The following is an 18,268-nucleotide window of genomic DNA, read 5'->3' on the forward strand; positions in this document are numbered from 1 at the left end:
TTGAAACTACTACATACTAGTGGAACATTCATATATGCATCTGCTGCTCTCTGCTACATTTCATCTTCACTTATCAAGTGGGCACAAGCGAACTGACCACACACATCAAATAGCAAAGAAGAGTTGCGTATATACAAGGGAAGACGATAACTGAAAATAACATAGCCAACCAAATACATTTGTCCAATCACTTGAAGCGAATACTTACATTGAAAGATAGCTCTACAATTGCCTTACCAGAGTGCTTGTTTAGAAAGAGTAACTACTCTTAATCCAAAATTGTGGTTAAGCATCTTCATCATTTCTACATTCGGAAAGTTGATTATCTATACTACAATCATTTGTTCTCCTCCTTGTATGTTCCCCATTTGATTATCTGGTATCCATTCCATCTATCCACATAAAACAACTAGGTTTTATTTGTAAGTAATTTTGTATTAATATATTGCACAAGATGAATAGCTTAGTTCATGTATGACATTTATCTATTCGGCTCTTATGCAGCTGGAACGCCGGATTCACCCAAGCACCACAATTGCATTGCAACCCTGCCCAGTTGAAGGAGCCCAGGCGAGCTTTGCAACCCATGCACTGTAATTTGTCTTCCACACAACCTTCTTCAACTGAAAGTCCGAAATGCAGAGTTAATGAGCCTGATTAGGGAGAAATTTAAAGATTGTCATAAAAATATATTGGTCAGAAATAGAACATCACCTGATTGCATCCACTTCATGGGTTCAACGAAAATGGAGGTGCACTCAGGTGGTTCCTTTTGACATTCCCATGGAGCACCATCTCTCTTTTTCCACTTGAAGCATTTCTCACCCTCACCACGTTCATGAAAAACCAAATTCTCCTGTGCAGCAACAATTCTTCGACATTTTTTGCACCGGTATATTACTTGGGATTTGGAGTCAGATCCCACATCTGAATTATTAGCTGTTGCCATGGTAATACGTATTTGTCCTGCGCATAATAAACAGATGCGACCAAAATAAAGAAACTTCTTACTGGGGAAAAAAAAATAAAGGGCAACCCAAGCACAACAATTCAAAGATGCAATTGAGATCACAATTGTCACATAGGAAGAGAAAGAGACAAAGGTCAGCATCTTTTAAGTTGGGTCATGGATGATAAATAAAAGCCTAGATGCATTTTCCAAGAAATGTGGATAAAAAATTTTCTGGGTAGATATAGTTAGATCAAATCTAAATTTATGATGCCCAGATACGGATGCAGACAGAGATTCAGATACAGGAAACTGTTAGAATTGTCCTGCTTTTACAAAAACGTGAAATTAGAATATATTTCGATGGGTGTGGTCTCCATAGGAAAACTTTTTTTTTTGCATACAAAAGGTTTCCTTCATTTGTATCTAGAAATTCTCTCTTGAGGAGAAAAGAGGGAGATCTCTTTTGAAGAAAAAGAAAGGCCAAGAGAAAGTGTATGCTCTTCGTAAAATAATGGTTTTTTCTGTACAAAGGTTAAGGGTTGCTTTGGGTTGTACTGTTTCTCATCTTCATAGTAAAGAATGGATCTATCTTCCCTGTGGACATAGGCATAAAACCTAATAACCACATAAGCCATTGTCTTGTGTTCTTTTTTTTTTTTTTCTGGATTCATTTATATTGGTTTGCCTAGGTAAACCTTTTATTGTCCCATAGGAAGACTCAGTTTATGAGATTACCTACTGGAAGATGCATAGGTAAATTGGGACTTACAAGATTTACCTATAGGCAAAATCTTCTTGAGCCTACACCCAACAAATGTGATCTTAAGGCTTCTGGTTGTGTACAGTAAAAATGGGGGTTATGAATCATATGATCTCCATTTCCTAAAATACAAGACATGGAAGCAGGAAACGGGCATGGGTATCCCATGCAGTATGCATAAATTACATGTTTAAGGGCCTGTTTGGGAGGGCTGAACTGAAAATTCAGCTAAGTAGGTTCAACTGCTTTGAAGTGCTCCAGATGAGCTATTCAAAGAGGCAAAAGCAGACAACCCTTCAAATGACTGACTGGCACCTGATATGCTAGGCAGATATGATACCGATACGCTAGGCAAATGTCATATCCAATAAGTATCAGATATGATACCGATACACTAGGCATGTACAGGTATCCACATAACAACATAGATCTACATTATGTCAATGACAATAAAAGAGAAGTTTTAAGATACCTAACTAAACATTAAACATTAAGATGGTACACTCGTATTGCAAGGTATTATCGAACACCAAAAAAAAAATTGTTTTGGAAATGGCAATAAATGGATGCAAAGATGTTCACTTGTAAGGTACATATTTATATTATTGCAATTGCTTTTATCTCCAGCTTTTGAAATTTGATGTCCGCTAATAAATATTAGTGGAAGATGTATTAATTATTATACTCAAGGTATAAGAAGACAACCACATAAAGAAAATAGAAAAACAATGTATATGACTAAAATAAAGGGATGCATGTCAAATAAAATAAAGGGCTTTATGTCTAGAATATTAAATCCCAAAACATTAGTTTCTCCCAAAATAAGAGATAACTTAAATCCTCTAGACACTGCTTCATGACACCAAAAATTAGTACACAAAAAAAGGCATTGGATGTTCACATGAAAAGTCTAATTTTAGGTAATTTGGATAAAAATATACCAAGATGGTGTACGAATGAAACAATGTTACCAAACTAATTGGGAATTTGGGATTGCATAGGTCAGCCTAGTCAAATGCACCGGATGACTTTAATAGCAACACTGGTTACAAAGTTGGGGAAAGTAGAAGAGTGAAGTTTAGGGAAAATAAGAGGTGTAGCCCATCCTAACCAAGGTTCAAAGTATCAATACATATTGTAAATTATTGTATGATACATATTGGTTTTCAGCATTACCAAAACACCAAATACTGAGATTTAGGTCCTTTAGGTTTAAATAGTAATATTCATCTTAACATATCTATATTTGATTTCTTTTTTGAAAAGTAATATATCTATATTTGACTTCTTTTTTTGAAAAGTAATATATCTATATTTGAATTATCAAAATGAATGGATAAAAAACAAGGGTATCGGTTTTTTTTTTGTGTACTTAGAGAATTGATAGTTCGATACTTTGAACCATTGTCTTACCCTCATCATTTTCCAGCTCTGTGCAGAATGTCTTCTCATAAGAAGACTGGTTAGGAGACACTCTAAATCCCTATCCAACTAGAGGTAGGATTCAATGTTTAGGAGGTAGCCTGTGATTTGGAGTTTGAGATCATCATGGCATTGTTTTAAATGCCATAATGGGAACAAACCTTTGATGGAGTGCAAGACAGCAAATGTTAACAACCAAATGTAGGTTTCTTTTTTTTATTAGCAATGCAAAATTTATTTATTGATAAGATTAGAAAAGCATATACATCAAGAAGTTGTGGGAAGAAGGAGAAGCAACCAAATGTAATTTAGGAGGCAACTTAATGATTCAGAGTTAGAGATCATCATGGTACTTTTTGAGTGTCTTCATGGGGAAGTGCTGTTGATGGGGTTCAAGACAACAGAGTTTACTGGCATAACCCAAATAAGTGTTTTCAGTTAGATACTGTTAAATCCTTTTGCTAAATGAGGAGAAAACTCCTTCCAGGATCTGTTTATTTCAGTAATTTCAAACCATGACTCGGATGGTCAATCCATTCAACTCGCAGCCTGGAGGCCAGGGTGGTTTGGTCTAACCACAACCTGTTACCTAGCAAAAAAAAGTTGGTCAAAACCCATTCGACCCGGAAGTTTAAAACTTTTGACCATTTGAACTGCTCTCCTGTTGATGATTCAAACCACAATAATATAAATGTTGAATCATTTATTTTGGAAAAAAAAGTTTACTTTATTTTGAAGAAAAATAAAATAAAACTTAGGCAAGATGACTGTTTATGTGGTAGGGTGAGAAAGAAGCTGGGAGGGAGAGCTAGGGAAAATGAAAGGCTAAACAAGTGGCAAGCTGACATTCCAACACACCACTGCCAGTGGAAGAAAATCGTTGTTGTTGGTCATCTTCCTCTTTAGCAGGCAGTGAACTGCTAGTTGATAGCAATTTTCCCAGTATGACAATACCAAATCTAATATTGAAAGAAAAGTTGGTGCTGTTTCCACTTTTCAATATTCTGTAAACACAATAGCCAACATCAGATCTATAAACTCAATGCTTCTTACTGTTAACCTAACATTCTATTCCAATGATAGATTTAATTTACTTACAAAACAGTTGACCCTTTTAACCCGGATGGTCAAACTGTTAACCTATCACATGGAGAGGTAAATGGTTCGAAGTCAGGTCAGGTTTTAGAACATTGGTTTATTTTACACCTTGACATCCCTTCATAAGTTGCATTCTTTAAGTTGATATCAGTATCAAACCAGCTTTTGGCAAGAGATTATCTCATTGCCAGGAGAAAAGAAAACCATGCGCAAAATATGTGCTTTATGCATAGATCGCAAGCAGAAGCTATTGACAATCTCCTCCTTTGTGACTTTGGATAAAAGATTTGATTATTTTTCTTCACTGGTTGGCATTGCTTGAGAAGAGCTAGTCCTTGTTTTTATTTCTATCAGCCAAATCAACTAGCCCTAATTCAAGTTGTTTTTACTTTATCTTATTGATTAATGATAAAAAAAGAATCTCTGAAAGAGAAGAGATAAAGAAATACATAAAGACAGATAAAGCTGCCACACCCCAAGAAAGCTGATAAACACTATAAGATGTGTATATAAGAACCAATGACATGTAACTGGAATATGCTCAAGAGGCCCCAGTCTTCAGAAGAAAATTGGCAAGAGGGTTAGCAAATATTAATATCCATTGGAACAAGACTTATAAACCAACATATAACCCACCCCCCCCCAAACAATCTATGGCCCCCGATATGGTTATTGGTATAACATTGATGTGATTCTCCATTTCCTAAAATTTATAAACAGATAATGGTACAGGTATCCTATATAATATTATCAACCAAAAAAAAGGTATCCTACATAATATTGTTGTAGCATGTTTTTCCATCTAGTCTTTGAAACCATTTGCTCTACAACATCCACCAAAGGCTGTTGAGTGACGACAGGGACAATGATGAAACCCGGAGAATGACAAGAAAATAGCTAAATGGTGACAAAATAAGTTTCTATGAGAGAGCTACGGAAGGTTGAGGATTGGTTGGAGTTCTTGAGCCGCTGCTTGGTAGGTAGGTTTGTCCATCTTGATCCTGATATCAGGGATGTGGAGACGTGGGTGAACGGTGAATGGAGACGTCCAAGCTTCTCCTGTGTAAGGCATTTCAGGGCTTTCTGTGCTCCATTTTAGTTTCAGATGGAAAGAAGATATGGAGAAAGCATTAGCAAGAGAAAAGTTTGGATAAAAAGGGAACCTGAAATTTTCTTCCAACAATGGATGCCATTTTGGGAGAAATGTTTAGGCTCTGCAAGATTTATCTGGGTAGATGTTTGTGGGATTTCTCTACGTGCCTGGAGCACGGAAGTTTTTAGGGCAATAGGAAATGCCTGCGGAATTTTTACGAGATTTGATTTTAGAAATAGGAGATGGGAGAACATCCAGCTCACAAGGATTCTTGTGGAAGCTGAAGATTTGAATTCATTTCCTACCCTGTTGGATTTGTCATACTTGGATGATATTTTTCAACTAAGGGTAGTTGTTGTTGGAGAGGACACCCTGTTTCAGATTAAGGATAAAAAATCTGCTAGGGAGGGGCTTTGAAAGAAGAAGGGGGTGTTAATTCTAAGGAGCTTTGGTCGTTTGCAAAAACCAAAAAGTTGCAGAGGAAGGTTGAAAGGGGAGGTGAAGGGTCAGGGATGACAAGGGGTTGGTTTACATTTTTAAACTCTTTAAGGAAAAGTTAGTGAAGTTGGACCAAGTGCGCCTAGGTCTATTCGCCCGGCCTAAACCCTAGGTTGGCTCTAATGCTAACCCTTTGATTTCTTCGACGAGTAAAGTTTTGGGGTTTCAAAAGAACTTCGAGCAGAAGAGGGTTTTACAGGGGAGAAGACAACTGCCTATGGTAGAGAGGTTTACAAGTGTTTTGTGACAAGGTATTCGTACTTAGATGAAGGCAATCCTAATCTGGACCATGAGCGAGTAGAGGAAGAGACGAGCTCTCGGAAGGTAAAGAAGGAAGGAGGAAACCTGCAAGTAAAAAGCAGAAGTTTGAAGGCTTGAGAATGTTTTAAAACGCAGAGGCGTAACGCAAGGCGCTCTTTTATAATTATAGTGAGTATATTAATATAAAATAGATATTTTAAGCATAAAAACATATATAACACTAAAATAGGAAGAACAGAATCAATAGATTACATAACATGGCTGTGTGGCATAATTTATTCATGCAGCTCTGTTAAATAAGGCTGAAACAAAACTACTAAAATCAAGAAAAACAAAAGAAACAAAGAAACAAAGTAACAAAAGAAATGAATAACATAACTACTAAGTACTAACCGTTGAAGCCTATTGATCCAAAAAAAAAAAAACGTTGCAGGCTTGCAGCTTGGTCACAGGTTCACAGCCGCCCAGGTTGGTCGGTTGGTCCAACAGCAACCTCTCTTCGATTGCAATTGAAAATAGAATAAAAAAATAAAAAATATCACTACATCTGAGAAATTGCAGGTTGCTCGAAGAAGAAGTTGCAGATTGCAAAGTGCGAAAGAAGAAGAAGAAGAAGAAGAAGAAGAAGAAGAATATGAAGAAGAAAGAAGTTGCAGGTTACACATACCAGACCAGATTGCTCAAACTCGAAGTTGCAGGTTGAAAGTTGAAGCTGAGTAGAGACTTGTTCTTCGCACAGGTTTCACAGAGACACAGTTCAGACTTCAGACTCAGTTCTCTCTTTCGAGCCCTAAAGTTTGGGTTCGAAAGAGGGATATTTCCCCCTCTTTTACACTTAAAAAATAATTGCATACAATGGGGGCCATGATATAATCGTGGCCCCACCAATTAGAACATAAAAAACTTAAAACAAGCAATCTGTTAAATGTATAAAAATGACACACGTGGGAGGTGTAAGCCTCGTTCCAAAGGCGTGCCAGAAGCGTACGCCTCCCTGGAAGCGTGCGCCTCTGTACACGAGGCGTAAGCCTCAATGGTCTGGACGCTTCTGTAATGCGCCTCCAGGCGTTTTGGGGGCGCCTCGCCTACGCCTCCCACGCCTTTTAAAACATTGAGCTTGACATTTTGTTCATATGCCATATAACCAAGTCCAAGGGCCAAAAGTATTTTTGTATGCCATATAACCAAGTCCAAGGGCCAAAAGCATTTTTGTATAGTTAAGTGTAGATTACACTGGTGAAACATAATTTTTCCTTTTATTCTTTTCCTTTTTTATAGGTGAAGATATTTTTATTAGGTATAATGGTGGAGAAGCAAGTTTTATGGTCTAAAGATTAAGTAGTGTTTAAAAAGCCCCATATACAAGGACTTTATGTGAGACCATGTACAGTACAAAATATACATGTTCAGCTCTATACATTAAAAGAATTAAAAATAATTGAATCTCATTGGCTACCATTGATTTATCCATCACATAGAGAAAATATTGGACAACGATCATCTGAAATCCAGAGGTTCTAATATGGCTAGCAGATGCTGTCTGTGTGAGGAGCAAGAAGAGAATGCTACTCACTTATTCATCTCATGCAAGTTTTCAAACTTCATGTGGATAAGTGTTTACAGCTATGTTCGGGGTCTCAGGCTTTCACCCAACACCAACAGCAGAGATTTTCTCTACTTGGCCCTGGTTGAACGGGAGTAAGAAGGTGAAAATGCTATGGAGGTGTATCCCATTTGCAATTTGCTGGAACATTTGGAAGGAGAGGAACAGGACTTTTGAAGACAAAGCTTACAGCATGGACAAGATGGTTGTAACTGTGGGCAGATCAGTGATAGATTGGCTGCTGATTCTTCCAGATTTCAATCAACTAGAAAAAGAAGACTTTGGTTTCAGGTTAGGAGAGGTCCTGGATTATCAGATATGTAATGAGGAGAATGTTCTCTAATTTGAAATTGGGTCTTTGTACTTGGGTGATGACTTGTCACCTCCTGTTGTAACTTCTTATTCCCATGTTAGAGTTGGCTCATCTGGTAATGATTATGATACTCTTGCAGAAAGTGTAGGCGGGAGGCTGATCTATGCTGGAGAAGCCACAAATAAGCAGTATCCAGCCAGCATGCATGGTGCTTTCTTGAGTGGTATAAGAGAAGCTTCACGTATTCTTCATGCCACAAGGAATCAACAAAATAATCTCAGGTTGTATGTGCAAAAGAATGTGGGACCATGTGAAGATGTTCTTACAGATCTATTAAAGAAGCCTGATTTAGCATTTGGGAAGTTTCATTTATATTTTACCCTTCAACTGAAGACCCTATATCTCAGGGGCTTATGAAAGTTACCATATTAGGAAGTCCAGGAGTGGATTTATTGGCAAATTCAGTTCTGGACAAGAATTACAAAAGAGCTCCCAAGAGTCCTTAACTTTACCATTACAGCGGTACACTGTAGCCACCTTTTCTCCATATGGCTTTTGACATTGATGTAGGTTATGTTGTCTAAACCCCACTTCATGTAAAACTGTGTACTGTGCTTTACTGGGTGAACATGACACTAACGGATGGATCCCAAAAGTTGTTGCAGATGGAAGCTTGACAATGCTTGATTCTGTATTCCTTTATGTGTCCATTGGTTCCATTTAGAAATTATTAAAATTCTTGCTTTTCCCCCTCTGGAATGTACACTGCATTTAGTAGAACTTTTGTATCCCAACATTTCTTTTGATAATTAGATAATTATTTTCTTTAATTTCTCACATAATTGATTGAAATTGACTGATGTTAAAGTTACATAATGATGAACAAACACCAAAATGTTGCATGTTTTTGTTGACTTGGCTCTCATTCTCAGTTTAGGGGAAACCACTTTATTGGCATTTGAAGATGAGGTGGCTATACTAATTTACTAACATACATTGTGATTTCATTGAACTATGTTTTTTTCTTGTCTTTCTAATAGCTAAATGCATAGGTTATATTCCATTCTTTAGAGAGAAGCACCAACATAAAACTTCTAAGAATATAATCCTGTAAAAGACAGATTTCATATAGTAGGGTATTGCCAATATCAGCATGGAAGTTCTTCTCTGAGAACAGTTGTAATTATTCTAGAAAACTTAACCAAAAATATTCTTGTCTTCTTGTCTTAATAGGCGGTTGTTGTTTCTAAGATAATTCTGTATGCATGTTTGCTGCTGTTTTACCTTAATGAATTGAAAGTTTTGTCTATCAGTTGGACAATGTTTCTCAGCGTAGTCAGATGTGCATAAGATAACTCTATATTTGATGTTTGCTTTAGCATCCTGTGGCATAGATTTACATTCTTTGTTCCTCAGTTTTATTAATGGGATGTATCATTTCATCAGTAAAGTTTAATGTAAAAACTATTTTAGAATAAATACGTTATAATGGTCAATAGATTCTAGAATTTTAGCAGGTTGTCTCTATGATGTAGTATATAGGTCTTATTTCAATTATATTAAGAAAAAAAGGAAAAAAGACAAATAAATACGAAGTTGCAGAGAATATGTACACTTGGAAGTTTATGTCAGCCTTGACAAGTAAACGCTCATGTTCTTAGCATGGAGTTATTGTATAGAAAATAAGAAATCAGTAAAAATATTAATAATATCAGTATGTTATCCTCTAAGTGCAAATTCTCATACATGCATAATTTTTCAAAAATCAATTCCATGGCCTAATGCTTCGAATGAAATGTGAAGTAGGGCTCTCATTAAGGAAATTAGATAATTAGGGTTAAAAATGTGAGAAATTTGTAGTAGGATAACTGCGATCTTGCAGCAGGCTAATAATATAATACAAAATTAAGGTCTTGCACTAAGTTTAGTAGGTTTGTTAGAAGGTGTGAAATTATGGCGTTCAGAAATTATGGCTTTGATGGAAGGTGTTAAAAAGCTAAGGAACTAAGTGCTGGTTTGGTGAGTTTTTTTTTTTTTTTTCAAATAGTAAAATATAAGTAGTGTTGGACCTCCCTGTCAATTCCCCTTTGTCAACAAGATGAAGCAATGGTCTAGAGGATCTACCCTTTAGCAGAGAATCCACCCGTCCTCCATGAAAAAGGCAGTTCTGTCACATTTTAAGGAACCATCCACTATCTATGGAAAGTTTCAGGAAATGACTTCAAATCATGTAGAAATTATTAAACTATGCACTTTGTTGAAAGTCATGACTTTCTTCAACAAGAGATGAACAATTCAGGTCACATCCCAACCAGGAGCCCACAAGAAGAACATAGTATTTGAACTTTTGAAGGGATCTGTATTTTCAAAATCCAACTCCAAGAGTCCTTCAAAATTCACCACATAGAAGCCTATTCTTTCTTGCTAGACTTGGATCCCTTGTTCATAGATACTGAATAGGTAAAACCAACAGAATTGAGAATCACATTCAAACTTTAATATCTACTTTTGTGGAGTATTGGAGGCACTAAATGATAAATTTAACTTGCTACTGAACTAGCATCACAAGTCCAACAGACTCCGTAAGGGATTTTGGAAAAGATATTGACTCCATTCAGTACAATATTTTAGATCTGTAGATCTTCAAAGGAGAAACTGGTTAATGGGGTTTCTAGTAACACAAGAAATGCATTGATGAGAGAAAAAACCATGGAAGAATACCCAGTTGTTGAGAATGAAGCTAGTGAATTACAAAAGACTTAACATCAGAAAGCATGACTACAAGCTTACTCATGTGACATAATATAAAGCCTATCCAATTCCATGGAGTTCAGTTTCGGCATAAGGTTCATTAGAGCCCATTTCCATATCGACTACAAAGAAAATCACGTAGAGACCCAATTAATGACTGAAATCCACCTAATTCAGGTTTAATGTGAAAGAATTCTAGACTAACAAACAAGAATGGAAATCGCCCAAAACCAATCTAGTTCAAGAGGGAAACAATTGTCAATCAATAAACAACTATTTGTGTTTATTTAGCTATTTAAGGCCTAAATTCAAACATTTACCTTATGAGATTCTTTGAATTGATGTGTGGAGCTTTGATTGCAGTGCCAATCAAACTACTTCCCGTTATATAAATCCCCCTAAATTTTAATAGAAATTTGTAAGTATTATAAATTTTAATAAAAATTTGTAAGTATTATAGATTCAGAAACGGATAGGGAAAAACTACAAAACGATTCCAACACACAAATACCAATAAAAAAAATAATAGAGAGACAAAAATTGATCAAATACCTTAAACAATTCTGCTTGCTCTTAATGGTTAACAGGCAGTGATTTAAAAGGTGCGCCTAGGTGCACAGGCGAGGCACATTTTGGGGTATGCGCCTCACCTAGGTCCTAGGTGCATTTCTTTCAAAAGGCGTGTGCCTGGTGCGCCTGATGCGCCTTGCGCCCCAACCCAGGTGTGCGCCTTTTTAAAATTTCGAGAACCCCCTATTTGCTTATGTTGTTCATTCATTCATTGCAATAAAATATCTTCTTAAAAGGCAATGGAAGTTGTAAAATCATTATTTTCTATGTGAGAAATAAGAATTTTAGACCCTAACATAGACTTGTTCGGGCTTGCCTTGAGGGGCGTGCTACAAAGGCGACTCATAGAATCAAGAATGCAATATGTTTTACATCACATTAACTACTTGAAGCGATGCAATTAAGGAAAAAAAAGATATTGTGGGTTTTACATGCTTGAAAATGCTTTATATGTTTGCTTTTATTTTTAAACTTTCATTTGAATACACTTTACATGTTATGTTTAAGCATTTTAATTTTAGATAATAGGTTTTTTAAATAATTTATTTTCAAATTTAAGTTTATATTTTTATTAACATTATGTTTAATAATTTTTAATTTTTTGCACTTCTTTAATTTTTTTGGAATTTTCTGACCTTTTTTTATTTTTTAGATTTTTTTTTTGTAATTTTGCGCCTTTCTTAAAAAGACGCATGCCTTGCCTTGCGCCTCAGGCACAAATTGGCCCTTGCGCTTTTAAAACATTGGTTACGGGGCCGAGATTGGTGGTCAACCAAGAAAACGAAAAAAAAAAAAAGACAGAGTAAGAAATAGATAAGAAGAAGAAGAAGGTATCGAACTTACCTTCACCATTAGCTTCGTGCTCTGTGTGCAGAAGGAGAAGAATGAAGAAGAAGAGAAATCAATCTTACCTTCACTGAATCGTAGAGAGATCGATTTTACCTTCTACAATGGAGAGGAGAAAGAGTCGAGGGTTCAATCGAATCAAATGAAAAAAAAAGGGAAAATTCCATTTTAGTACCCTGAACTTTGGGGGTAGTGTCAAGTTAGTACCCAAACTTTCAAACCTATCACTAGCAGTACTTAAACTTTTTAAAAGTGTCAAGTTGGTCCCTGTTGTTAACCGATAGACGACCGTCAATTATCTATTAAAATGTCAAAACTACCCTTCAAAAGAAGATATTGTTCATTGTCTTCTACCTATAGGCTAAACCACAGAAAATAACATATGACGTGTAAACTGAATAAAACAAGGAAAAACAAATAGAGAATAAGAAGGCAATGACCATTAATTCAGCAATGATTTGCAAAGCATTTGTTCATGGGGATTAATGAGAACTGGAAGCGACTCATCTATATCATCGAGTGTCTAGTATTCCAATCTAAAAGCAAGAATATAGATACACCAACACCATAATATATCTTTAATTTTCTTTTCTGTATTAACAAACAATGAAATTGAAGAAACACAGTGATCATTAGATCAAAAGTTGAAGCTTAAGCCGTACAAAGAGAAGATTTAACACCTATTTTCTATCTTCGATCTACCAGAATTCGCTTGTCAATTCTCTTCGATCAGCGCCGCATGCGCATGCATTAGTCTGTTGAGAACAAGTGATGAATTGAAAGCTGAACAATTGATCCAATCCTTCAGAAGATCCTCCTACACCCATATATTTGGTATCCAAACATGACCACCCACCTCGATCCGATGTCCCTTTAGTCTTTCACATCCAGAAACCTCCACTGATGCACAAGTATTAACAGCTTCCGTTTCGACGCCAATGGTGGTGTTTGTCAGCGATGGGCCCTGCAATTCTTAAACCCAGTCTTCCTCCTACTCGTGGGGTTTACTGGGTTCTGAAGAAAGTGGAACCTCCAATGGTGCACAAGCATCAACAATTTCTTTTTCAACATCAATGGTGGTGGTGGTGGTCGGCGATGGGACCTGCAATTCTTCAACTAGGTTCTCTTGCACTTGGTGTTTATTGGGTTCTGAAGAAAGTGGAGGAATCCGGTGGTCGAAGTTATTCCGATTCCGACAACTCATTTTGTTTGGTATATAATTTTCTAATGAAAAGAGAATAGCTTTGTCTTCTTGGTCGTCTTTGTTTTCTTGTGCAATAGTGTCGAAGGAGAAGCTTTCAAGATGATATATATATATATATATATATATATATATAGAGAGAGAGAGAGAGAGAGAGAGAGAGAGAGCTTCATGTGTAGGAGCAAGGCTCCATGGGAAGAAACAGGTGAGGTGTCAGTTTACACGTCATATGTGAATTTCTATGGTAGAAGACAATGAACAGTGTCTTCTTTTGAAGGGTAGTTTTGATATTTTCAACAGATAATTGACGGCCGATTAACGACAAGGACCAACTTGACACTCTTTGAAAATTTAGGTACTGCAGTGACACATTTGAAAGTTCGGGTACTGACTTGACACTACCCCCAAAGTTCAGGGTAATAAAGTGGAATTTTCCCCAAAAAAAGGAAAAATTGGGCATGAATATTTTTCATGCCTCAAATACATTAGTTTTGCAAAATACATATTTTTCCCGTAATGAGTCCTGTGGCATCAAATGGTTATCCAAACACCCACGTCTCATTCTACCCATTTTTTTTCAGAATCGATAAGAAATGAAGCTAGTGGCAGCGGAGTTCACATCTGCCCTCACAGAACGCACCCAAAAATGTCCAACAGTACATCCCAATCATGTATGAGAACATTTCCCAATGACAAGTACAAGAAATGTTCTCAATGCACGCTGAGATGTGCATGTAGGGCGTTTTTGGGCCTGTTCTATGGGGGGCAAATGTGAATTCATGGCAGCGAACCAAACATGCCTAAGAACTCAACTAGAAAGGATTAATGAGAACCCTTCTTGCTCGTTGGAGTTCAGGAAGAATGTTTAGCAAGTAGAAACTTAAAAAACAGAGAAAACATCAAGATGTCTTGGTTTCAAAGGCTTCTGCTACGTTAAAAGGGAATCTCTTTGGGATTAGACCAATCAAGAAAGTTTCAAAGGTCAAGGAAGTCTCAAGAAGACTTTAGTGGTTTAGAGGTTCAAAGGTTGTAGTTTCTAAAGGCCTCCTTGTTGTTGGTTTCGTCGAGTGAGGTTTGTTCTCAAAGGGTTTTAAGTGATTTTGTTAGGGTTGTCATTGAGTTTGAGTTTGGATTGGGTTGTTTGGGGTTTCTTTGTTGTTGAGGGGTTTTGTTTTTGGTGGATTATGGGATTCTGGGTCCTGGTGGTTTTTGTTGAGGTTTGATTAGGTTGGAATGCTCGTTTGGGTTTTGAAGTTAGTTTTTCTTTTCTCTCTCGAGTGACTTCCGGTCACACTCCTCTGTAATTTCTTTTTTTATTCCTTTTAATAAATTTCTTTTTATTACCAAAATATAAATTCTAAAAGAGATAATGACATAGAGTATATATCTAGAAGTGATCGTGCAGTATCCAGTGTCATATCCTGTATGTAACATGTCAGACATGGGTGCACTAGGAATGTAAAATATCTGAGTAGGGATAAGCAAAAAAAAAAAAATGAAAAAAACTGAACAGACCGAAATTGAACTGAAAAATCAGTTAACTGAACCGGTTGGTTTGGTGTTTTTAAAAAACCAAAGATACCTGTTCAGTTTCGGTTAACCAATATAGAAAACAGATGGTTAACTGAACCAACCGGTATGCATATATTTCTATATATTTTATATATATTTATGTATATTATATTATATATATTATACTTTTTATATATTATAAATTAATAAATATGCATTATATATATTATTTATTATTTAAAATATAATATTTTATATATATTTATAATTCTTTATTATATATATTTATAATATATATTGTAAAAATTAAAAAACCAAAAAATCGACGAACTGAACCAACGGTTAACCGATTGGCTTCGATTTGGTTTCAGTTACCAGTTTTGGAAAACTGGTAGTACTAGTTCGGTTACAAAAAAAGGCCCACGGTGCAGTTAACCGAACCGTGAACACCCCTATATCTGAGTACATAGCTAGCAGCTCCATTAAATGCTTATAGATCTAAAAGCCAATTAATAACCCTAGTTGTTTCCTCTTGAACCATTTGAACCCCACCCATTGTCTGTTGAGAAACTTAGATGTATCTTCATTTTGTCAAGGGAAAATTTCAGATTAGTACCCTATACTTTGGGTCTAGTGCCACTTAGGTCCCCAAACTTTAAAACGTGACAATTTAGTACCCAAACTTTCAAAACATGCCAATCTAGTATCTGCCATTAACCAGCCCGCTAACCAGCCGTTAAGTTCCATTTGGAAAGACACAAATACCCTTCGTGTGTCATCTAATTCTCTTTATCAACCATCCAAACATTGACAAAAAAAAATGAACAGTCCCAAATTAGTACCCAACCAGAATGCCCATTGAGACGTAACCCCAACTTTCTTGAATAGAAGAGGCAAGGATTTGAGACTGTTCATTTTTATCAACATGTGGACGGTTGATTAAGAACATTAGGTGACACTCAAAGGGCATTTGTGTCTTTTCAAATGTCACTTAACAGCTGGTTAACGGATTGGTTAACGACAGGTATTGGATTGACACATTTTGAAAGTTCGGGCACTAAATTGTTATGTTTTAAAGTTCGGGGACCAAAGGGGCACTAGGCCCAAAGTAGAGGGTACTAATCGGGAATTTTCCCTTTTGTTAATGTTTAGGAGGTCTTAACCATTGGAGGCTTACTTTGTAAGTTCTTAGATAAAATTTAGTCATCAATTTATTCTTTTAATCCTAGAAGTTTAAGTTTTACACAACATGGTATAAAGGACTTTTTAAATTATCTAACTTATCATATTCATAAATCTCTTTATAGAGAAAAGCTTTCCTTCAGAAGTTTGTTAGATAACAATGAAAAGGCATTGTAAAATCTCAGGCTGGTAGGTGTGAAGAAGGGTTTGAGTATGAGAGTAGGCACTCTGTGAAAAAAAGCTGCCAAAGGTTATCCAATCCACCCCTCCCACTGTCCCACAACCCCATATCACTGGGACTGACATTTGCGTAGTGGCCTTTTAATGGAAAAGCATAACTTCTCAATCCAATTTAGCAATTCACAACGAAGAATAAGTGATTTTTATTGAGGGGAAAATGAACAAAAAAATTTGCTTAATAAGCATTGAACAAAGTATTGCAATTTGAATGGGGCTTATGATTACACAGGGATCTGTGGGGATGAAACCATGCTTTTACTTTGATAAAGGGGAAAGAAAACTTCTAATGATACTTTTGTTTCCTTCACTTTTTTTTTTTTTTAATGTGAGAATATAAGGGGTGAATTATTTCAAAAAGTGGTGAACTGTCCTACAATGAAATGTTTCACTATCCTGAGATGTATACATCTTTGAAACCATTGTTGCAGGGATGCCCATTGTTCTTCTTCCAGATATCACACTCACAATGAAATATGTAAAGGACTCAAAATTCATGAACCAGGGACGTGTCAATTAAAGTTTTGACGTCATTACCAGTGAAAAGATTCAGAAGAAGTTGGATTAATTAAACAAGTAAATTGATGTGAGGGTGCCTTTATAAATATGTGGAAGGCAAGGCCCCAAACTGACCTAATTCAGACATACCACACAGCAAATGAGTAGGTTTTGATTTTAGCTCTGTAATGGGCTATAAGAAGGGTTCAATGATGAAGTAGGGTGCAGTAATTTAATAGAAGGAAGACAAAGTTGGACTATTAACCAAATATGTAGAAATGCTAGAAATCAGAAACAAATAAGTACAAGAGTGAATAAAAAAATAAAGGGCCATAACTTGGTGTGATGGTGAGAATTCGGAGTGGCAAGCATGAGAATGCTTGTTAGAGTTTGAGAAAAATGTTAAAGGTTAGGACTTGATTGCATATATACTTCTGTAATAGAGAAACCAGCATAAATAGAAGAACATAATTAAAAGAGAGGCGAGAGAAATACATAATCACCCAGCTAGCACCTTGTATAGTTTGACACCTCCTTCTCGCGGGGAAAAAAGGAAGGAAGAAATTAAAGAGTCCTAAAAGACCAAGTATTGCATGGACTTTCTTGAATGGATAAAGTACATGTGTTGAACATGCCTTGGACTCTAACGCCCCATGGATTCTTGAAGGAAAATTATATGTAACATTTTTCTTTTTCCTTTTGGATGTGCATATAGTTTCACGTTTTCTGATGGAAAATCCTGAAAGCAATATCAAATATAATTTAGAATTACACTTTTTTTTATTCCTTCTTCTATCATCATCAACCGGAACATGTTTTCTGATGCTTCTGCTACAATATAAATCAGTACTACTAACAAACGGTTGGTGTTCATAAAATCAACTAAGTACAACTTATCTCTAAGCATGTAATATCAATAGGTCAATTATAACTCAGTCGATAAGACCAAAATCTCCTCGGAAACAGTTACGAAGATCTACCAGTCCATTAGAATCAAACTTATGATGCAAAATGCGAGCATTTGTTTTATTAATCCAAAGAAATAAGCTTATCTACATTATTTCAGGCATCAAAACAATGCCTCAACTATCTATTGTATTGAAAAATATTTGAAATCGAACAATAAATGCGGCTTCGTCAAAAATCAAACTATAGAAGTTATGACCACGAAAACCCAATGATAAGAAGCCTACCTTCGTACCCTGAGTGAGAGGAGTTTCCTTCTCGCAATCGCAGGCTCACTCAACTTCTTCCTGCTCGCACTCCTAATAGTGCTCCCAATTTTTTTTTTGATAGGTAATGATACTCACAATTGGCTGTCATACACATAAATCGACTGTTATTGATGACTTAGTCCTGGAATACACGTGTGAGTTGGAAAGAGTTGATTAAAAATGAGTCATTTACTGTAACACCTTTGTGAATTTAGTTAAACCTACCCTACAATTTTCATTTTACTGAAACGTTCTCA

General features: G+C 36.1%; 1 protein-coding gene across 8 annotated transcripts; it reads right to left on the reverse strand.

The window, feature by feature from the left end:
* Positions 1-130: 130 nt before the first annotated feature.
* Positions 131-18,113, reverse strand: LOC148877539 (dual specificity protein phosphatase-like protein). 8 transcript variants are annotated; one of them, XM_088942123.1, is made up of 7 exons: positions 17,991-18,113; positions 11,072-11,149; positions 10,791-10,873; positions 6,752-6,813; positions 6,478-6,581; positions 715-966; positions 131-623 (listed from the first exon to the last, which is right to left on the reverse strand). In XM_088942123.1, the coding sequence occupies exons 6-7, from the start codon at positions 947-949 to the stop codon at positions 469-471; spliced, it is 390 nt and encodes a 129-aa protein (XP_088798249.1). In that variant the 5' UTR covers positions 950-966; positions 6,478-6,581; positions 6,752-6,813; positions 10,791-10,873; positions 11,072-11,149; positions 17,991-18,113; the 3' UTR covers positions 131-468. The 8 variants fall into 8 exon arrangements, with proteins under 8 accessions (XP_088798249.1, XP_088798251.1, XP_088798248.1 ...); XM_088942125.1 differs by lacking the exon at positions 10,791-10,873 and adding an exon at positions 17,312-17,536 and having other exon boundaries at positions 17,991-18,107; XM_088942122.1 differs by lacking the exon at positions 10,791-10,873.
* Between the last annotated feature and the right edge of the window lie 155 nt (positions 18,114-18,268).

This window comes from Nelumbo lutea, chromosome 1 (assembly GCF_056320005.1).
Source record: "Nelumbo lutea isolate HS-2025 chromosome 1, American lotus-T2T, whole genome shotgun sequence".
Lineage (NCBI taxonomy): Eukaryota > Viridiplantae > Streptophyta > Magnoliopsida > Proteales > Nelumbonaceae > Nelumbo > Nelumbo lutea.